General features: G+C 41.7%; 1 protein-coding gene across 4 annotated transcripts in view; it reads left to right on the top strand.

Moving 5' to 3' along the window:
* LOC114451721 (putative homeodomain transcription factor 2) overlaps positions 1 to 19,886 on the top strand; it is a 29,623-nt gene extending 9,737 nt beyond the window's left edge. For 2 of the 4 annotated variants that reach the window (XM_028430541.1, XM_028430533.1), the window contains 19 exons: positions 314 to 394; positions 8,336 to 8,392; positions 8,659 to 8,670; positions 11,161 to 11,230; positions 11,590 to 11,748; positions 12,609 to 12,774; positions 14,039 to 14,200; positions 15,013 to 15,241; positions 15,317 to 15,620; positions 15,710 to 15,780; positions 15,860 to 15,988; positions 16,062 to 16,147; positions 16,237 to 16,429; positions 16,518 to 16,649; positions 16,741 to 16,827; positions 16,953 to 17,108; positions 17,188 to 17,283; positions 17,358 to 17,483; positions 17,775 to 19,886. In XM_028430541.1, coding sequence (XP_028286342.1) covers positions 350 to 394; positions 8,336 to 8,392; positions 8,659 to 8,670; positions 11,161 to 11,230; positions 11,590 to 11,748; positions 12,609 to 12,774; positions 14,039 to 14,200; positions 15,013 to 15,241; positions 15,317 to 15,620; positions 15,710 to 15,780; positions 15,860 to 15,988; positions 16,062 to 16,147; positions 16,237 to 16,429; positions 16,518 to 16,649; positions 16,741 to 16,827; positions 16,953 to 17,108; positions 17,188 to 17,283; positions 17,358 to 17,483; positions 17,775 to 17,795 — 2,301 coding nt within the window. In that variant the 5' untranslated portion in view covers positions 314 to 349 and the 3' untranslated portion in view covers positions 17,796 to 19,886. The remainder of the gene's footprint in view (positions 1 to 313; positions 395 to 8,335; positions 8,393 to 8,658; positions 8,671 to 11,160; positions 11,231 to 11,589; positions 11,749 to 12,608; positions 12,775 to 14,038; positions 14,201 to 15,012; positions 15,242 to 15,316; positions 15,621 to 15,709; positions 15,781 to 15,859; positions 15,989 to 16,061; positions 16,148 to 16,236; positions 16,430 to 16,517; positions 16,650 to 16,740; positions 16,828 to 16,952; positions 17,109 to 17,187; positions 17,284 to 17,357; positions 17,484 to 17,774) is intronic. The other 2 variants (XM_028430550.1, XM_028430559.1) reach the window with 2 other exon arrangements.
* Positions 19,887 to 21,682: the final 1,796 nt, after the last annotated feature.

Raw genomic sequence — 21,682 nt, 5'->3', positions numbered from 1 at the left:
CTACCATGGTTAAGAGTAATAATTATTCCCAACCTGGATTGTGTTTGTTTATGTTATAAGAAGGGTGTCAAGGGAGACCAAAAGTGACTAGTGACTTATTACTAATGTGTGTGAGTGTTTGTGCATGTTTGTCTGGACGGGGTTCTGTGTGTGTGTGTGTGTGTCTGTGTGTGTGTGTGTGTGTTCCTCCCACTCCTTCCCTTCGTCAGATGTCAAGACACACCTGCCTACCAGGTATAACCCTCAGTCCTCCTCTGACTCCTCATTACTCTGTCACTCATGCCGCTCTCTCTCTCTCGCTGTGTGTTTCCAGTCTAAGATGCCCTAGGCGGGGAGAAGGGAAATGTAAATGGCTTCCAAAGTAAAAGATGCTGTGGTGTGGTACCAGAAAAAGGTGAGTTTCTGAACATTTAATTTTTTGCATGCTGACATGCTGGATTTTATATTCATAATGCCTTTGTAATTTTTGCATGCTGCAAGTTATGGTCATTTGTATGAGCTAACTGCTTCTCTTACTGAGCTGCTTTGACTGTTGTTTATCAGTTACTTTTACTTGCAGGTAGGGCTGTGCGATTTGACGATAAATGATCTACGATCTACCAGAACGGACAGATCGTTTTATCGTCCATAGAGCACGTTCTATTAATTGCAGTTCTATGTTCGCGCAGACGCATGAGTTTTTTCACTCGTCCAACTCTCAGTGCTCTTAATGTGAACACGACCAACCAGTGACAGCCTCCCTGTTAGGAAGCTACGGCTGAAAACGAAAAGAGAACGGAGCATCTGGTCCCTAAAATGAACTCCACCTTTATGTTCGGTGCTGTTTCTGCCGGCAGCAGCGGCGCGTCTTCTGTGTGTGCGCGCGACGTGTGTCGCAGTGGAAGGGCCGCGTGTATTCTAATGCTACGAGCGCGTACGCGCCACCTCTCTAAACATTACCAGCTCGTTATATTCAGGTTCGCTGCTGTTGTGCCGTCAGCAGCTCTTCTACACCTGTGTGTGTGTGTGTGTGTGTGTGTGTGTGTGTGTGTGTGTGTGTGTGCAGTGGGAGGGCCACGTGTGTACATCAGATGCAGACAGAGGCAACAGCTAATGACGTCACCAAACAATAACGCAGGCATTTGATGAAGAGGCTCCATATGAGGACTCTAGTAAACGGTGGACAGAGCTGACAGCAGCAGCTCCGTTTGTCCTTAGATATGATTCCCATTAAAGTTTGATCATTTGTTCTAAATCACATTGAACTTTAAGAGTTACTTAAATCTCAATACTGTATTTATTGTTTAACCTTAGGAGGCACACTTCAGTCTGTTTAAATGACTGTTGAATAATACTTTACAGAACTACATTAGTCTTCTTTTTAACCTATTTGAAATAAAACTTTATTTTGTTCTGTAATTGTTATTTAAATTTTCATGTTTATTGAAATCTAATACTGAGTGCACGTTATCAGAGTTGTTGTTTGCCTTTAAAATCTACTGATAGTTTTTGAGAGGTGACAGAGCAGGCTACCTGACGTCATTTACACAGAAACATGCAAATTAGTGTCAATGTAAAAACAAATTGTGATAAAATCGTGATATTAAATTTTTGCCATATCGCCCACCCCTACTTGCAGGACATTTTGTATCCTTAAAAAACCTACTATTGCTAGTTTTGAATGTTTGAGAACAATATCAATATTTAAGGCTTAGGAATATCTGATCTGATGAGTGGAAAAATGCTTCCATAATATTTTGTGCAACAGAAATGGTCCTGTCTTGTCTGTAGAAGCACTGTTATGTTGTGTTGAGTTACTCAGATTTTGTGTATTTTTGCCATTGAAACTGCTATGAATGTACATCATTATGTTTCTATGAAAGAGGCACAAATTATGGCAATCCATTATTGTTTCTTGATATTACATTGTGTACTCCTTGATAACAGCGTTTTTGATGATGACCTCCTGTCAGCAGCAGCAACAGGGTTCGGCACAGTCTGAAACCAGGCTGGTGTTGTGTGTCATCTTGTTCCATAGTCTCAGATATCAGATCCTCTGCTGGACTCCCGCATTGCTTCTCCCCTGCCCCCCATGCAGCTCTCAGCTTACATCTGCCCTCACAAACCCGTCTGCTGGCCTATTTCCTGCATATTTTTTTTGCCTTTTATCTGTCTGTGTGTGTCTGACTGTCCTGCACCTGCCTGATAGAGACATCAATACAAGATTTCACTGGAGTTGGATCACACTCGTATCAAAAGATATGAGGTCCAGACTGAAAACAATCTGTCTATGACAAATTACAGAGGCAAGAAGTAGCTGCTTCATTTGGATTTTAAATTGAATTGAAGATTACAGCCTAGAAAAGTTAAATATAGGCAGATTAAAAAGATGAAGGTTTATTTGGTCTCCATACATAATTCCCTGTAGCGGTGTGTAAAGCTAAGCTTGTCTGGGCAGTCACACCCACCAGTGACAACAGCTGCTGAGTCATGTATGAGTGAACCTTTTTTAGAAGCGATCACACCCGTCCTGTGGCCTTCTTTGTCTCTGAGGTCTCCTTTAGGCGAGTTAAGTGTTTTTTTTCTCTCTCCTAAACATCTAAAGGTTCTGCATTAAATGTCAGGGTTTTTTTCTGAAAGATGTCTTAACCATGGTCGTCATGCCTCTGCTGTGTGAGTCACAAATGGGCAGGATGGACGTATTCATCTCCATCAAATCTCTTAATTGTGTCTGTCATCAATAAAATTGGACCACGCCAAATTGGCAAGCCTCAAAAGGCAAAAATCAGTTTGTTGCAGCTTGTTTTTTTGTGTCTGGCAAGGCACTGGCTTTTCTAAGAAAACAACAGGGTGTGCGTCCTGCTGGCATTAATAAACACCTGAGTACAGAAGCGCTGAACTGCCACAGTAGAAAAAAAAATGTAATCACTATCTCGTTATAACGTCAAATGCTATCACGTTATAACGACATATTATCTCGTTATAACGAGAAGGAAGGCGAAGTTGATGCAGTTTGTACCCATCGAGCCTTCTGTGTCCTTCCAGCTGATCGATGAGAAATGAAGCTACCTCCAGAGGGTCGGTCTCATTCTTTCTTCTGAACAGTCCCATGCATTTTAAAAACCTTCTGAGTGTCCGCATACTGATCACAGTATCGTCCACTGTGCGCAGTAAGGACAGAATCTCCCCATGACTTAATCCAAGCATGAAATAGAACTTAATTAAATCTTGTAAATGTTTCATTTTCCGATGTGAGCAGCAAACCGGTTAGGTTAGGCTACTTATAAACAGTTAATTTTTTATTACAGCAATAAAATGTATCTCGTTATAACGAGATAATATCACGTTATAACGAGATACGGTGTGACGTTATAACGAGATAATATGTCGTTATAACGTGATAGCATTTGACGTTATAACGAAATAGTGATTAATTTTTTTTTCTACTGTGGCAGTTCAGCGCTTCCGTACCTGAGTTCCTGCCAAATGATCAAACAGGAGAGTGTTTTCGGTATCGGTTTGATGCATTTGCCATGATTTTATTGTGATAGAAGCAAAGTATTGACTATTGATTGGTTTGGTTTTGTTTATCAATTTTAAGATTTGGCTTCTCACACCTCTGGGGATTCTGTGGATTGTTCAGTTTTAGTTGCTGCTTTACTTTCTTAAAGTCTAAGAACAGGAATAAATAATGAATTGCAGTCACAGTTTAACTTGAAGAAGGGACATATTTCAGAGAAATAGTCCAGATTGTCAAAGAGTAGCTCGGTTAAACCAAATCTGACATCTCCAGCCTCTTTACCCCTCAGGCAGTTGTGTGCCTGAGTCACAGCTATGTCTGGAGACAGGCTGCAAATAGACTGTTTGTGTGGGGGCTGCTTTTTTTTTTCACTCTCACCACGGTGCCACGCCAGGCCCATATCACCGTGTAGTCTATATCTGCCACGGCGCCAGAAGGACTTTCCTTTTTTTTTAAGTCTGACACAGTGTTTGTTGTTGCCAAGCCAGAGACGGTAGCCAGTTTCCTGTGGTGATTATTTATTGTGAGCATTTTGCTATTAAGCGTACCCCATATGACTGCGTTGATGGTGACATACTTGAACTGTAATTATCAGCTTCAGCTTTGTTTCTGTGAGAGCTTTAGGCTCTATTTTAGGCTGTGAGAAGTGGCACGGTTCATGTTTTCGGGATGTAGGCAAGAGTTTACTTCTGACCGCTAAATGTAGCTTTTCCCATCAGAGACACACACATACACACCTGTCCAAGCTGAAAATAAACCTTACACACACTCTACAGCGATGGCTTTCTCTCTCTCTCTCTCTTTGCTGCCATGGTCACACAGGAAAACACAGCAGAGGGGTTAAACAGTATGCCATCACCAGCTGTCTGACCCAAATTTTTTCCACTGTCACATATCATTTTTTTTAGGTTAGGTTGTTTGAATATATTTTCATGTATGTCACTAAAAAGAGATGACAACTGCTTTGTTGTATAATTTATGTCATAAATTAGGTCCCTAAAGGAGCCCTATTCTAGATTACTTTATATTCGTTCTCACAGTTTTGTGGACTCCGAAGTGAAACTTTCTCATTTCATTATTCGCTCAACAGGTTTTTTTTTTAAAAAAACACTGAACTGAAAGTGTCCCTGCGTATACAGTGCACACACTGCTGTCACTGTGCGCTGTCATTTGAGACACATCGGTGGTTAATGGCTGCGTCAAAGCTGACCACACCTAGGCATGTCTGTGTAAATATGTGATTCCCACAAACAGGTGAGGTGTTTTCAAGCTGAGAAGGAAGAGAGTGAATCAACAGTTTACAGAGCGATAGAAATAAAAGGAAATATTTGTTTATGATTGAGTGCAAAATGAGCTACAGCACATAAGCCCCTTTCACACAGAGTGCACTAAAATGTGGCACACATAGAATAAACCAAGCCAATATTCCATCAGTGGAGGTTGATGTTTTGTGCAGCATGCTTTCGATTCAGTGTAAAGGCTGCCTGTACCTCTTTAACTTCCCACCAAATGTATAGATATATAATGTTTCATAGCTTTCATAAATATACAGTAGGTGAAGTGGAACAAAGGTGTAAATATCTGAAAACCCAATTTATGTCTTTGTCGAGCCACATGTTGTATTAGTCACAGCAAAATGTTGAAAGGTCGGGAAGAATAGTTTTGTTCTGCTCAAAGTGACATCTGTGCTTTAAATTTACAGCAATAAAAAATGGAGAAACTGAAGAAACCAACACTCGCCTGTCATTACCTTGTAAAATCTATTTATGTAACACACAAAGCAACAGTGGCATTTATGTGCAGTCAAATATGTGCAGTCAAATTTCTGTTCACTTATATTTTATTTTTAGCCCTGCTGTAGTTTCCTCCAGTTTCTAAGAGATTTATTGGTGTTCTTCCTCTTCCTGGTAATTGCTAGTTGGTTGGTGTTGTCTATTTAATGTTGGATTTTCAAAGCAGTTTTTGTCCAAAAACTGCTGCATGTTGTGGTTGCATAGCCTTTTGATAAACATCTAAATGACCCTGCAATCCAGAATCATCAGCAGTATCAGATAATTCCCTTGCTTGTCTGTCTGTAGACGTACACTCCACCATAGCTCCACCTTATCTCTGTAAAGCAGCATCTGTGCATGTGCGCGTGCCCCCGCTTAATACCCCCTTCATTGCAGAGGCAGTTGTTATATAACTCCCCCCAGCCCCTCCTCCTCCTTTCCCTGGATCATACCTCCATCCGTCGCCATGGTGACACTAGCATTGCAGCAGCAGCACACTTAGCCTCATCAGCCTCCCTCCTGGTGCACGCTCAGCACCTAATTTGCTTGTCAAATCTTTATAGTCAGTAATTTCCTTCTCGGTTTAATTCTAAGAGTATTTCACCTCTTCTAATCTTTTTTTTAAATTATTTTGACTTAAAAGCAGAATAATAATGTATAAAGTAAGAGGCGGGCCAACAAAGATGGTGTAATTTAAGTGTTATCAATTTTAATTTGTAATGGAGCGAACATGGTGTGTGCGTGTCTGTGTCTGTGTGTGTGTGTGTGTATATGTGGAGATAGGAGGATTTACAATGCTGTTAATTCCACCCCATCAGACCTCAGTTACAGCACAACTTCATGATGTAACGACAGGTGTGTTTCTGTGTGTTTTTGTGTGTCCTTTTATCATAACTACTTTCCTCCTCATCTATACCCTCTCTACCTTTATCTTTCTCTGCTGTAGTCTGGTCATGTTTGCCCTCTGGCTGTCCTCCACATGCACTCATAACATCCTCTCCACCCTCTTGTGTGTGTGTGTGTGATTTTTGATAGTGGCTGAGTGGCGTGGAAAATTATCTGTCAGTCCAAATGTCACAGTCAGTAAGTCACTCAGTCAGATGTCGGATTCAGGGCTGTCCAGCGCTCAGAAAAGACTGCTGTTCTTCAGTGGTGGAGCCTGAGGATGCACTTTTGTCTCCTGCAAAAAAAAAAGGCAGTTCTAAGGTTTCAGCAGTGTTAAAAGACAGAAAACGTACAGGTCTGCAGATCTGTTCAGCCTGTTTTCAGAGGCTTCGCCTTCTCTACTCATACACCCTCCTCATTTTTATACTGAGTTGACAAAGTGTCGGCCAAATTTTTACATTATTGAAATAGGTTTTCAGAAGCTTCCATCAATCTGGACAAAAAATGATTACATCTGGGTTTTGACTGTTATTAACAAGCGTTTGATTATTGCGTGATCGTCTGCATGTTAAGTTTTACTGTGTTGAATGTAGAGTGGAATGTGGATCAGAATGTGACCTGCAGGATGGCGGAGTCATGACGGCCACATGCTGCAGAAGATGTCAGTGTTTAAAAAGTGATGTTGTTATGTGGGAGGAGCACAGTGTCATGCACTGCCTGACCCACATCTTCTGCTGATGTCTGGTATTTGACATTAGTGGTTACCTAACAGCACAAATTCTGACCTTTTAAGATGGAATTATAGAGGTTTATCTACCAGGAAAGTAGTAAAAGATCTATTTATTCTTTAATTCCCACATTACTCTACACTTTCTCCCTTACATCCTTCTGTCCCTTCTCTTCGCTCTCTCTTCTTCGTCCCTGACCTCGCTCTTGCTTTCTTTCCATCAATGTTTAATGAAGTCTCATTAAAGATACAGAGTTTCCACTGGCGAGCTTGCAGGATGACCCACACTCGATGCTCACACACACACACACAGACATGAATACACTGATCTGCTGAGGTCAGATCCTCAGTTTATTGTCTTATGTCTGAGAACAGAACACAGACATTAGAATGAAAAAGTATTTTGTCTGTTTTATGTGGAGACACTGTCCGATTGACCTTGGAGTCTGTTTGTTCTGTTCTTTTGTGCGTGTCCTCAGGTCAGATGTCTGGACAGGGTACAAATATATCTTGTTCTCACAGTCACAGCACTCGGTCAGTGTTTAGCTGGTGCAGACACACTGCTGCTTGTGTGTGTGTCATAGATCTTTTTAAGCATGCATGATCCGCTCCAGTAGGCTCATACAGACATTCAGCTCCTCCACACACAGAGAGAGACACAGACTCTCTCTCTCTCTCGCTCTCTCTCTCTGCAGGACTATTGATCCCCTTGATCCCTGTGACAGTGACAGGTGGTGCTGCATGTTCAGTGCTGCCTCTGAGACATTGAGAAGTACTAGCTGCAGGTCTAGATTTGATTGATATTGTCAGAGACTTTGCACTCTAACTGAACCTGTTTGGGCCAGTTTCACAGGTTCTCACCTCCACTCAAAAAAACAACAACATTAAAGGGTTAAGAGAAAGAATGTGTGTAGTTTTTATTGGCAGGCATCTTTTCAAGCAGATTTGAAGAAGTTCAGAGGTTTTCAAAGATGACACTGTTAAACAGCACATTGCTGCCAACAATTGACATTCATATTGTCCCAAATATAAACAGAATATTTTTGTAATTTTGTGTTACTGATTTTGCATCTTTCGGATAGTGTCCTTGGTAAGAGGTTGGACCACATACCTACCAAATATCAAAATACTTGTAGATTTGGATCTATTTCTAATCATCTCCTTCTACTTGAGGTCAAAAATAAAATGAAGATGGAGTGTTGGTATTTAACTTGAGTTCACAGAGTAAAAGTTATAAAAATGACACTTTCGTACTTCACATTAGGTAGAACAGCAGTTTATCCACTCGTTACTCAGCAATGTAAAATATTTTGAGCACAACTGAAGCTTTGTTGTTTGTCAAAGAAAGTTATAGTGGTGTGGCAGGCATCTGGAAACAAATCCTCTGTACCTGCTTGTTTACTGGAACCTTCCTGTCCATGACTCATAAATAATATTTATTTACTTTTGCAGATCGGCGCCTACGACCAGCAGATATGGGAGAAATCAGTGGAGCAGAGAGAAATAAAGGTCTGGTTGTTTCTTTGTTTGCTCTACACCTCCATGTTTCTTTGCTGACACTTTCATTTTCCTGGTCATGGCTTTTCTTTCTGTCCTCCTCCTCCCAGCAAGTCATTATCTCTTTGCGTTGCCACCAGTTCTTTTCCAGAATGTTTCTCTTTTTTTTTAACTCTTTCCTTTCTGCCCTCCTGGCTGGGTGTCTTCTGCCCATCTCTCCTCTCTTTTCCTCCATCCTCCTCCATGTTCTCTTTTCCTCATCCTCCTCCTCTCTGCAGTTAATGTCTCAGGTGAGTACACAGCAGGGAGGCAGTCCCTCTTGTTGTCCCACAGTGCACGTCTGCTCACCTAAGCCGTAGACTCTTAGACCGTGTTTGGTTGTTTTGAGTTCAGCTGCCATGTCGAATCTCAGTGTGTTTATTAACCCCACTCTGTGTGCACAGAGATGCAACGCTGTTTTTGTTATTGTTGGCCGCAGGAAGAAGTTGTTGACTTTCTGAACCTGAGTTGAGCTGGATGAGCATGAGCCACGGGGACAAGGTGGCACCGGTGAAAAAGCACAGAGGCACAGACAAAATATTTTATAAGGGTCGTAGCTGTATTACTACGACCTGTAATCGTCTGAACACAGACACAACATTTTGTTCAGTTTGTTCAGACAATACAAGTATGCACATGCTCAGATAATCACTGGCTCATGATAGCACTACAGTGTATTAACATATTAACTTCAGAAAAAGAACCAGGACTGGCATGGCGACCAGCTGGATGTTTTCAGTATGAACCAGGCTGACCTCCTGCTCTGCATCATGATATCACTTTACTGATCATACAAGAGGTGTGTGCATGCCTTAAGTCACATTTGAGCCTCATCACCTGTCTTCTGTGACCTCTGACATTTGGCCTACAAATGAGATAACCTCATATGTGCCATCTCAGATTTTACATCCAGCCTGGTGGAGTTTGAGGGTTTAGGGTTATATAACATCTAGAATAGCTGCTATAAATCGATCCTAAGAGGGTTTACCTCCTCTCTCCATCTCTAATCCTATCTTCCTCCTCGCCGTGAACTGCACTGCTGATCCTGTAAACAGAGTGGTGGGAAACACTCTCTTTAATGAGCTCAAAGTCTACCACAAACACACACACACTCGGTATGAGCACTATGTGCGACCTTGACTCCCACCGGATAAGTAAATTGTTTCCCATAGTCCGTAGCTGCAGCAGGACATAGTTTGTATGGATAGGAGCTGCATCTCCTCCTCGTGTGTTAATCATACTGTTTATAGGCTCATAAAAACTGAGTCGCCCCCATAAATACACAGAAACAATCTCTTTGATGTTCTTCTCTAGTTCTATTATTAGTAAGACAGCTTCCCTTATACAGATAATGTTGTTACAGCTGCTCTTTTTTTCTTATAAACTCTAGGTTGTTGCTGTCATTTTGCCTCCAGGGGGTTGAGAGCAAATTTGTATTTACTATTTATATTGTCCTGTAAAAACTGCATTATATTCAGACACATACTGGACCTGTCTGTGTGTAAAGTGGTAAAAAAAATATGCAGCAGACAAATTTGAAAGAGCAAACGTGTGGTTGATTTGGGCGGTGTTTGTCTTTACATTTTGTACTATTCATTTAAATAAGCAGAATTTCTGTATGTCACCATGGTCAGGCAACATGTAGTTCATGAAGATAAGAGGCTATGAATAGCACACACATAAGAGATAAGAGCACTGCAGACAGGCAAGATGCCTGTGAAGGACTTTACTGCTGCAGTGCACCTGCTACCAAGAGGAAGTTATTGATCAGCTCTTTTTAGTGTTCCACACACACACAGAGGGATTATTCACTACCCTTTCACTCTGTCAGAGCTCTTGGGTCGTGCTCTTTAAAGATAAGGGCCTACATATCAGACCATTTACTGATAATGCACAACTTGATTGGCCTGTATGTAAATATTAGCATGAGCCAGGCGGAGTCAAGTGAACAGCTTTGTGCGGCATTTCACTATTTGATGCTTCTTTCTTAAAAAAAGAAAATAAATCTTTTCTGCTGTCAAATGCATGGCAGAAAATGATTTACAAAATGTGAATTTTAGTGTATTTTAACAAGATTTGCTTTAAAATGGATGAGAAGGAAAAAGAACCCAACAACATCTGTCTGCTTTTTCACTTCACATAAAATACATGCAGTTTGTATTATGCAGCTAGAAATCATATAGTTTGTGCTAAAAGGTCTGATCAGCACTCAATGTATGTGATTTAACAGAGGATGATTTTCTGTACAGAGCTGCCACATAATATTTTTCATTTTTTTGCAGCTTAAAAGGCTACCAAGATTTCTGTGAATTTTGTAATTTACTGCTCATAAACATACTCACACACACACACAGACGAAGTGTATACAACATAGGAGGAAGTGACAGGCTGGCACAGGAAGTCAGTGTGCCACAGGGGAGACTGATTCCCAGGAACGTAAACTGAACAACACTCATCATGCAGAGTGACTAAGAGCTCCCACAGAAAGAGTCTGAAAATGAACAGTGAACGTGTGTAGTGTAGAATAGGCTGCTTGTGTAGAATTGAACCCACTAGATGTGAGTAGATGCTGTTGAATAGAGCCAGGAGCTGAGTGACTTCACGGTGTGCCTCCTCAAACACTGAACGCATGTGTGTTTATGAAGGCATAAAGTGCACGACAAGTCATGTGTGAACATCTGTGTATTAGTAATGTCTCTCCTCGTCTTTGTCCAGTGTTGACTCTCTGTCTCCCCCTGCAGGGCTTGAGGAACAAGCCAAAGAAGACAGGACATGTCAAACCGGATCTGATAGACGTGGACTTGGTTAGAGGTGAGGAACACACACACCTTCCTTCCTTCCCATCAGGATAATTAGATTAGATGACACACACAGGCTTTCAGCTTAAAGCTAAAATCATCATTAAACACTCACCTGAGATGCCATCATCGCCGTGCCAACCTCCCGTATCTGTTAATCTTCGCCTTTCCTGTCTTCATGTCTTCGTTGTTGCTCCCATCTCTTCATGTCTCTGATTTTCATCACAGTTTAAATTATTAATCAAGACAGGCTGTTTCATCCTCATTGTGACAACAGAAGGGAAGAATTAGAGTCTACTGTTACTTCAGGAGGTATTTAGAGATGAACTCTGACTGTAAGTGTGTGTGTGTTTATTATCTCTTGTGTCTCAGGTTCGGCATTCGCTAAGGCCAAACCAGAAAGTCCGTGGACGTCCCTGACTCGGAAAGGCATTGTCAGGGTCGTCTTCTTCCCATTTTTTTATCGATGGTGGATCCAGGTCACCTCCAGAGCCATTTTCCTCCTACTGCTGGCTCTCTATCTGCTCCAAGGTCGGTGCTAAAACCACCAGTTTTGCCTTTGTCACTGTGTTGAATCAAAGGCAAATGCTTTGTGTTATCCACCTTTCCTTCAATCGATCAGTCGCCTGTCCTGATCTGATACTCGCCACGTGTTTTAAATCTTCTAAAGTAAACCAGCTCCACAGGCTGCTCGACAGCTGCTGCTGTGCCTCTAATCTGTTTTTTCCTAAAATACACATGGAGTCCACCCTCTCCTGCCAGCACGGAGCGCGCCCCGGGCTTCACCCACACACTCACTGCACAAACACTTTAAAGACCACTGAACAGTGTTTTCCACCACCTGCATCATAGCTGCCCTTTTCTGCTCTGAAGAAAACAGACGGTTATTTTTCATCTCTCCCTCCACCCTTCCTGCTCACTTCCTCCACACAAAACACAACGACACACACACACACACACACACACACACACAGACTCTCAAATCTGCACTAAAGGCAGACTGTAGTTTAATCAAAGTGATTGTGATGAAACTCGAGGACAGAATCAATTTCTTGTAGTTAACATGTTCCTAAGTTACAGTTTGATTGGATTTTTAATGAAGTTATGCCCTCACTGTTTGGTGGTAGGTAGTGAATCAGTGAATGTAAACACAATTCGTACACAAGTACACAGTCAATTTGTTTATTTAACTTTAATATAAAAACAGGCTGTCTGGCCCAGTGATCAGAACCACATCCAGATAAACAGACCACAGAATGCTGTGACTCAACACATTCATGTAGTAAAAGCAAATTAAAAGTTTTAGACAACAAAGTTTTCTCACAGTGCAGTTTGATACACTTCAGATTGAATCCCTCTCCTCTTCTGTGTGTCGTTGTTGTTTCTCACAGTGGCAGCAGCTCTCCTGTATGTGATCATCCCTCAGCCTCATGGGATACCGGCCACCGAGGTCTTCGGAGCCATCTGGCTCATGTTGCTGCTGGGCACCGTCCACTGTCAGATCGTCTCCACCAGAACCCCAAAGCCCGCCTCTAGCAGCGGGGGGAAGAGGCGCAGGTAAGAGGAAGGAAACAGAAGTGGAAAATATTGTGCACATGACATGAACACTAGAAGGAGAGGAAGGTGGAGGAGAACAGTGGAAGTCCCTCTGCAGGGGAATAAGTGAGACACACAGGAAGAGATAGAAAGCGGGAAATCTGAAATAACAGAAGCAGGTTTTAGAGTCAGAATAAGTTCAGAGGAAGGAAGTTGTTTTTCAAATGATGCATACATCTTTTGTTGATGGGCTTGTATTTGACTTGGCACCATCACGTGCTCACACACAGCTGTCGGGAACTCTCTCCCTGATACATTTTGAAAACATTTCAGTGTGAGAGTAGAGGCGCAGGCTGCTTACTCGCTGCTGTGTTTTGTAGTGTTTAGATTTGCCGTCTCTGTGACTTGATGTGTGGCTTCTGTCTCTGGTTTACAACGATGAAAAGACAATTTTCATAAGAAAATTGGACCATGCCACAGTTTTGGAAAGGGGGGGGGGGTCATTCAGTGAATCAACCTCGGCTCTCCTTCACTTTAAGGACAAACATTAAGAGCAGTGAGATTTAAACAAAAGTTTATTCTGCTGGTCGGGATGTTTTTCTCTGTATTTATCTCTCCTACCTTACCCAACCCTTGTTAGACACTTTATCTCAGAGACACATCACTGACGCTTCTTAATAGTAATTAGAATCCATATTTTACTATCTATAGAAGATTTGGAATAAATAACATCTTGTTGTCAGTAAGATTTATCCTTGTGTGTTTGCCTCACACAGTGTAACCTGAATTTCTTTAATACACGATGAATTTAGCTTTAACAACACAACCAGGGCACATATATATAACATACCATTAGGCCCAGTCTTTTCTCCCTTAGTGATCATAAGCTTTGTCCTCCACCTCTCCTTTGTGTCCATTTGTTATTAATTATCAAATCTATGAAGAGCAATTCTGCCAAAATGTTGCCTTTACATTAGCATCCTGCAAAAGTAGATTCTAAACTGAAATTTCTCTACAGTGTTTCTACTCTTGCAGAATGCCAGCCTAAAAGAAGATTTTGGTTGAATTTGCCCTTTAAATGTATCAGCCTCTGTGTCCACCAGGTGCCAGGTTTGATTAGAAACAAACAGCACTCTTTCGCTTCTGTCAAACTTTAACTTGCTGTTGGTTAAAATCTCAGCATGAGAAAAAGCAGCCAGGTCCCTGGAGGACACACCGCTGTAGGTCTAAGTCTCCTGGTCCTCTCTAAGTCTCTCTCCACCCTCCCATTCTTTCCAAACTGAAGGAAGTTGAGGAAGGCATCTCAGATGGAGGTGCATAGGGAAGGCGACGGGTCTAGCACTACCGATAACACACAGGAGGGGGCGCCACACTCCCACACAGCCAGCACCACATACAGCCTGGGCGCTTTCTTCCAAGATTTCTGGCATGATATCTGTAAAGCTGGGTGTGTATTTTTGTTTCCTTTAACAAGATGATGTGCAGAGACAGAGCTGGGATTCATTTCTATCTCCAAATCTGTACTTTTTTCCTCCTTTTGAACTGAAAAAGTACAAAGCAAAAACTGAATACCAGCTTTGACTCCTGACCTTCTTTTAGCTGTAACACCCTCTCCTCTCATAGTTTAAACATAAAGAAATTGGTCAAACTTAAATGCAACTTTGCAAAGTCTTCAGCTGCTGGATCTTTCCATCACATCCTGAGGAGCACAGAGGGATTTTTGCAGCTAAATTTCATGTTAGTATCTTGCTGACCAAGCTATGTTCAAAAAGAAGCACGGGGGGCACCGTTCTTAGCTGTTAAAATATTACCACATTATCTTTGCCGTATTAAATCTGAGAAATGTTCCTGGCTGCTCCCCCTGCTTCTAGTTCAACCAGCTTTCAGCAGACTGCAGCAGTGTGGAACTACATTAGTCTTAATTTAGTCACTTCATCTATTGATTCTGTCACGCTCACTTCAGCTCTCACTGAGACACTTCTGCCACTCGATCCATTCATCAATCCACTTACTTACCAGAATGCAGCCTACATAATCAACTACGATGCTTTTCACTATATCATTCATTTCGTTCCATTATTGATGTTCATTGTGCATGAATGTTCCAGTCTTGCACGCATCCTGTTGTTGTCACTGCATGTCTGCTTGTGAATTAACTGCCCTGCTGCCTTTTTTTAATCTAAACGTCTCTCCTCATATGCACGTCTTTCTCTGTCTATCTCCCGTCTCGCCTCTTCTTTCATCACTTCCTCCTCAAAGATCTAAGAAGTCCAAGCTCTCCATCGACAAATCCACGGAGACAGACAACGGGTACGTGTCACTGGACGGCCGAGTGAACAATCGCAGCAGTGAGGAGGGGCTTCAGCTCCACGAGCAGCGCTGCGATTCACTAAACAGGACTGACGAGGTGTGCTGGAACCCACACATGCAGCCTGCACACACTCACACCGCCCGCAGCTCAGGCCTGATGCTGCCCAGCGGCAACAAGGTAATAACAGCGTGTTTTTTTTTTCACTGCTGAAAAATGTAGTAGCTGATCAAAGATTAAATCTGTGTTTTCAAGGATCCGGCGTCAGATGAAGCGTCCAGTGAGGAGGACCCTGAGGCGACCTACAGCGCCCTCCGCAGGGGCGTCGAGCGAATGAACAGCGACTGTGCACTCCGAAACCGCAAGAACACACACCACTATAAGAAACACTACGCTGTGGAGGATGTCCCAAAGTCCGGTACCAGCTGTAGCTCCAGATGTTCCAGTCTGAGGACTCAGGACTCGGAGAGCACTCGGCACGAGTCTGAGACTGAGGACCTGATGTGGGAAGACTTCCTGCACTGTGCAGAGTGCAGGTCGTCCTGCACCTCAGAGACAGGTGAGAGGGAAATAATCGGGTACTTATTGTGTTTGAACAGTGGTATGCGTTTGTATGTAAGCTATCACTGTGCCTGCTTTTCTTTGCAGAGGGAGAAGGAGGAGCAACACCTGTATGCCCCACTGCTAAAAAGGAGTACAGAGACGACCCTTTCCATCAGGTCTGTCAACACGTTCTGAATTACAGTCTTAATATAAAGACAATTGCCTTAATGTGACTGTGTGTCTGTCGGCCTGCAGGGTCATGTCCCCTGGCTGCACAGCTCTAACCCCGGCCTGGAGAGAGTGAGCGCCATCGTATGGGAGGGAAACGAGTGTAAGAAGGCAGACATGTCCGTCCTGGAGATCAGCGGCATGATCATGAACAGAGTGAGTGATTTATTCTGAGGTCAGAAAAAAGGAAGAGAAAGAGCAAAGACTGATGGTTTGTCTTGTTGTACAGGTGAATCTTTACACTCCTGGCATTGGGTACCAGGTCTTTGGAAACCTGGTTTCAGTAACACTTGGACTCACACCCTTCGCTTACAGGTAATGAGGGACAACAAATCTGCAGCATGTTTCAAAATCTGTACTATCAGATAAAAACATTAATTATACTTCATGTCTTTCTGCTTCAGGCTGGCTCAGTATTGTGACTTGGATCAGCTGACCACGCTCTCAGCCAATGAGCTGCTGTCCGTAGCACTGGGGGGTGGCTCTGGGTCTGATGCCTTGGTAATCACCATGGTAACACTCAGCTTCCTGGTGCGCGTTTGCCTTATATGGCTCTTTTTCTTCCTGCTTAGCGTAGCAGAGAGGACCTACAAACAGGTGCGAGGGTGAAGTTATGATCCGCTGCTGAATGACTTCATGTTTAGTTACATGTTCATGTTGTTTCATGTTTGTTTCTGTGTTTCAGAGGCTACTGTTTGCCAAACTGTTTGGTCACCTGACTTCAGCCCGCAGAGCCAGGAAGTCAGAAGTCCCACATTTTAGGCTGAAGAAAGTTCAGAACATCAAGATGTGGCTGTCGCTACGCTCCTACCTCAAGGTACAGCAGCCATGGTGTTAGTGAGCTGTTGTTTCATTTATCTGTCAGTTTAGTAAATGCACTGTGAGTGACACTGAGTATTGCTGTGCAGAGAAGGGGGCCTCAGCGTTCAGTGGACGTCATCGTGTCGTCTGCCTTCCTGCTCACCTTGTCTGTCGTCTTCATCTGCTGTGCTCAGGTAACTTTTAAAGTCTGAAAGAAGAGCATATAATATTGGATAAACCGTGAATTTAATCTGAAGAATTTAGTGTGTAATCACATCTTCCTAGATCTAAAATAAAGTTGTCACCTTTTTCCCTCCAGTTGCTGCACGTCCATGAAACCTTCCTGGAGTGTCACTACAACTGGGAGCTGGTGATCTGGTGCTCCAGTCTGTCTCTGTTCCTCCTCAGGTTCGTCACTCTGGGCTCAGAGACCAGCAAGAAGTACAGCAACACCTCCATCCTGCTCACTGAACAGGTACACACACACACACAGGTCATACCTACATGGACACACAGGCAGGTCTTCAGACACTGACCCACTGTGCGCCTCACAGATCAACCTGTATCTGAAGATGGAGAAGAAGCCGAACAAGAAAGAGGAGCTGACGCTCGTCAACAACGTCTTAAAACTAGCCACCAAACTGCTCAAGGTACAAACCTCCACCTTCATCGCTCCGCGTTTTATTTTATTCTGAGGACTCATTAACACCTGTTCTTCCTGCAGGAGCTGGATACTCCGTTCAGGCTGTATGGTTTGACGATGAACCCTCTGCTCTACAACATCACCCAGGTGGTCATCCTGTCGGCCGTGTCCGGAGTCATATCTGACCTGTTAGGATTTAACCTGAAGGTAAATGGATGCATTCACAATGACTGCTGCTCTATCTCTATATAAAGATTGCAATAATCCAATTTAAGCCCTTTTTGTCATTTTTAAATTGTCTTCTAAGGAATTTGTTCAGATTTTTGAAACAAATGTTATTTTGGCTGTGTTGGCTGAAAAAAAAGTTTATCTCTTTTCTGTTCGTTAGCTATAACAAATAACGTGTGCTTTACTATTTGTTGATTAATTTCCTGTGTTTCAATGACGCTCTCATCGCTGCTAATGATTGATGTTTCCTGTCTCTGTGCGCTCTCACAGCTGTGGAAGATCAAATCATGACAGTGAACCGAAACGCTTCACCCTCACTGAACGCTCGTCTGACTGTTGGACTCACTCAAAGACAGAACGTCAGCATATCAGAGTGCTTTTGACCTTCAACGTTTCCACTTTGTGCAATTCACAAACTATTTATTTACCCACTCAGTGTTTTTACCTTTAGGCTTTATTTGAATTCTAGTTTGTTTCATTTTTCTGTGTACAGAGACGACGCTATGTTTGACCTGTCTCCACAAAGTGTTAGCGTTAAGTTATTATTACAGACGACGTGGTTTAGGTTCTCAGCTGCATTTCTTTTTAGCAGTTTTGAAGGCAGAGTATTGACATGCGGATGGGGAAAGAATTCGTCTTTTATTGACATTTTTTGTGTTTTATTTGCTTGAACTGAAAGCTGTTATTTATGTGAGTGAGTTTCCAAACAAAACTCTGTAATATGAGGTCAGATCTGTTCTAGTCCTTTTTTACAAAGAAGCTAGAATTTATCAAGTTTTACTGCAACTCAGTAATTAAGTCATATGTGAGAAAAACAGTCAATTAAAAGTAAAGATTACTTAAGTTTCTCTAAATTTCACTCCCTAAAATCATTATATCTACATGGACCTACAGTTCGGCTGTGGATTCTCTGTGGGACTCCTGGACTAGGCGATCAGATATCGGCCCTGCAAAGAAACAATCATCCCAATAATGGTGACAACAGAAGCGGTGACATTTAAAGCTACTGATGTCTGATACATTTAACTACAAAAATTAACAGACGTGGAGTTTAATGTAGACATTTTCTGCATGCAACGTGACAAAGCAGGCCTCTTTCATTCATTTATACGTTGTTTTCCCCGTTGTGGGACAAATAAAGGTTCTTCTTTTAAAGTTTAAGACCCACATCAGTGGTTTCAGTATTCACAGCAATACATGTGCAGGTTTCCAGTTTCATACTGTGTTTATCACAATGTGCAGCAGAGGTTTAGTCGTCCTGATGGGCCTCATCACGTCATGTAAAGACACTTCTAATGTTTCAGTTCCTCTAAACATACAGAAGAGGATCAGGAAACATTTTTTTAGCATTTTACTTTTTACTTTAAAACTTTACTTCAAAACCCAGCTACAGATATTTTTTTATAATTTGATTTTTTGTGTCAATTTACAGAGAATTATTTCTCAGATTGGAGCTCAGTTCAGTTTCATTCTTAAAAAAAACAGTCACACAGAGAAGTCTTTATCCAAGAAAACTGTTTCAAAAAGGCCTTTTTAAGAATGATTGTCCTGTGATTGCTGAACTTTCTGTTCATCACAGACTGACTTCAACCACAAATTAATCCAGAATAAATCATATAATGTGACATTAAACCCCTACATCTCTTGTAGATTGATGAGGCCCTTCGACAGGTTTCTATACACTGCAGTTAAAACACGTCTGTACGAAGATACGCACTTTAAAACCGAATTTAAATGGAAGAAAAGAAGTTACATCTTGTTTCTATGTCAATGTTTGGATTTTTTTGTACCTCACTTCCTTGAGACAGGCTGTGTGCGTCTGTGTGTTTTAAAGTGAATGCTGGCTCAGAAGTTAAAACTTGTATCGACAATTCACATGACACTCGGTACGTGAAGTTACGATGCCCACAGAAAATATCGTACAGTGAGATCGCGATGCTGACAGTTAGCGTGTTTAATGTCATTCATAAACATGATGGCACATTCTTGCTCAGTGGGTTTGAGGAGGGAGACCAAAGTGCTTATTTTATTGTTCTTGTTTGTCTCTGCTGGGAAAAGAATGTATTTGTAGCATCGTGCTTTAAAGCCTATTGTTTCCCTTTGGAAATGCTTAAAGTTGTTTTGGTTTTTTTTTTTTTTTGCTTCACGTTCTTTCATTTGTAAAAGTTTGTTCCTCACTCTCACTAGAATGGAGAAGCACGTTTTATTGTGTTTTTAAAGGAACAAAAGATGTTTGAAACGGTATGTATGAAAGCAAATCTAGATAACGACTCTATGTTGTGATGCTGTTTTCAAAGAGTCTAAATATTTAGATTTAGGGTTTTTTGTGAACTGGTCTGTCCACAAGGTCTACTTTTTTATAAAGAAAATTTAAAAAATGGATATTGGCATTCTGGATTCTTTGTTTTACATTTCTGTGCGTGTACATTTTTGTGTTTTTTGATTTTTGTTTTCAGTGTCACATAATTTTGTGCATTTTCTAGCATTTCCAACACATAACGGCAAATTACATACTCAACATGATTTTTTACTTTTCAAATTCCATTAAGAGATGTTGTGATGCTATAAACAACACCACCAAAAATAGGAGGGAAATGTTTTTGAAAACAATATTATTCTTAATAAGATGCTAAAACCATACATGTCAACTGGCTATGTTGTTGTATGAATTGCAGTAGACAAATGTCATATTTTTATCTGTTTATGGTAAAGTCACATGGAAATTAGCATTGAGTGGGAGAAGCAAGTAAGATCTGCATTGGCCCTTTTTTTTACCAGATTTTACTGGTTTCATGACCCCATTGTCGGTAACTCTGCAGTGTGAGGCTTTTATTGTCTATTATTATATTGATTATGGTAATATTGATAATGATTGTTTTCCAGATGGCCGACTGGCAATGGTTAAAAACCTTTTTTTCAAGCTCGAACTTCGATGCCTGGTCAATTTTTAATGATTAAAGAGTCAAAACATACCTGTCCCATCATTAGATCAATTCAATTCTACAATAACAATTTCAGAATGGCTGAGTTTTAACACTGCTAGCCATTTCTATGAAAAACAAATGCCCAATATATGTTCTAATGTTCAGAAAATATTTTCTGCTGAAATTACATAATAATATTGTACTCACTCGATAGAGTCCAGATGAATACAAAATGGAGAAGTGTTAACACAACTAGAGCACACTGGTGGCATCTCTGCTGTGAGACTCAGCATCTGATTCAGTGTTGGCTAGTAGTCTACCTATGGTAGTTGTAGACACACCCAAGCTCTGCATTAGGGTTAGGGTCAAAACTAGAGTTAGGGTTAGGGTTACACGGTTTGGAAGGGCACAGAGTTGTGGTTCAACTGAGAGCATTACGGAAATATCTCACTTGAGGCTCTACACGTTACGACATTCAAGATCCTAAACCTAGCTCTGAATTAGAGTCATTTTATCAACAGAAATGCCGTTCAAGGACTGTAAACCCTGTAATGTGTTGATTGGTATATTAGATTGCTGCCCATCAAGTGTCCTCTTGAGGTGAGCTCTGTCTCCAAACCACTTGAATTCATTCTTGGTTATCACATATAGGAAATTATAATTCAACCAACCCCTTAATAACTATGAACCCCTTGTTTATAGGCCAGTTTATTGTCAGTGTAGGGTATTGCACAACATTTGCAATATATCTGTGGATGCTTTCATTCATCCAGATCATAGTAATTTCCAAGAGTTTAAATCGAGGCAACTGGACTCAAGGATTGTTTTTTGAAGACGTTTTGCCACTTCCCTGAGTGACATCTTCAGTTCTGTTGATGTTCTGGTGGGGAATCTGTGTTTTTATGTGTTTAGGACCTCTGTCGGTGGATCTTGCAGAAACTCTCATGACTAAGATCCCTCTTGTGGGTTAGTGGTCAGTTAATGACTTGAAACTGTGTCCAGGCCCTGTGCAGGACTAGTTATCGGGCCATCGTTAGGGTTTGAATGAGGGTGAAGTCTGCTGGGAAGGGATGAAGGACGAGGTTATAAACAGGTGAGAGCTGATGCCTCAGCCCTAGAGAAGGTTTTTCTGATTTCACATAGATGGCTTCTTTGACTGCTCTTTCAAACCATCTGTCCTCCCTGTCTAGAATGTGGACATCCTTATTCTCAAAGGAGTGACTATTCTCTTTAGGGGGAGGTGAACTGCTGAGT

This window comes from Parambassis ranga, chromosome 2 (assembly GCF_900634625.1).
Source record: "Parambassis ranga chromosome 2, fParRan2.1, whole genome shotgun sequence".
Taxonomy (NCBI): domain Eukaryota; kingdom Metazoa; phylum Chordata; class Actinopteri; family Ambassidae; genus Parambassis; species Parambassis ranga.
The sequence above is the reverse complement of the archived record's forward strand: the minus strand, read 5'-3'. Positions and strand labels throughout refer to the sequence as shown.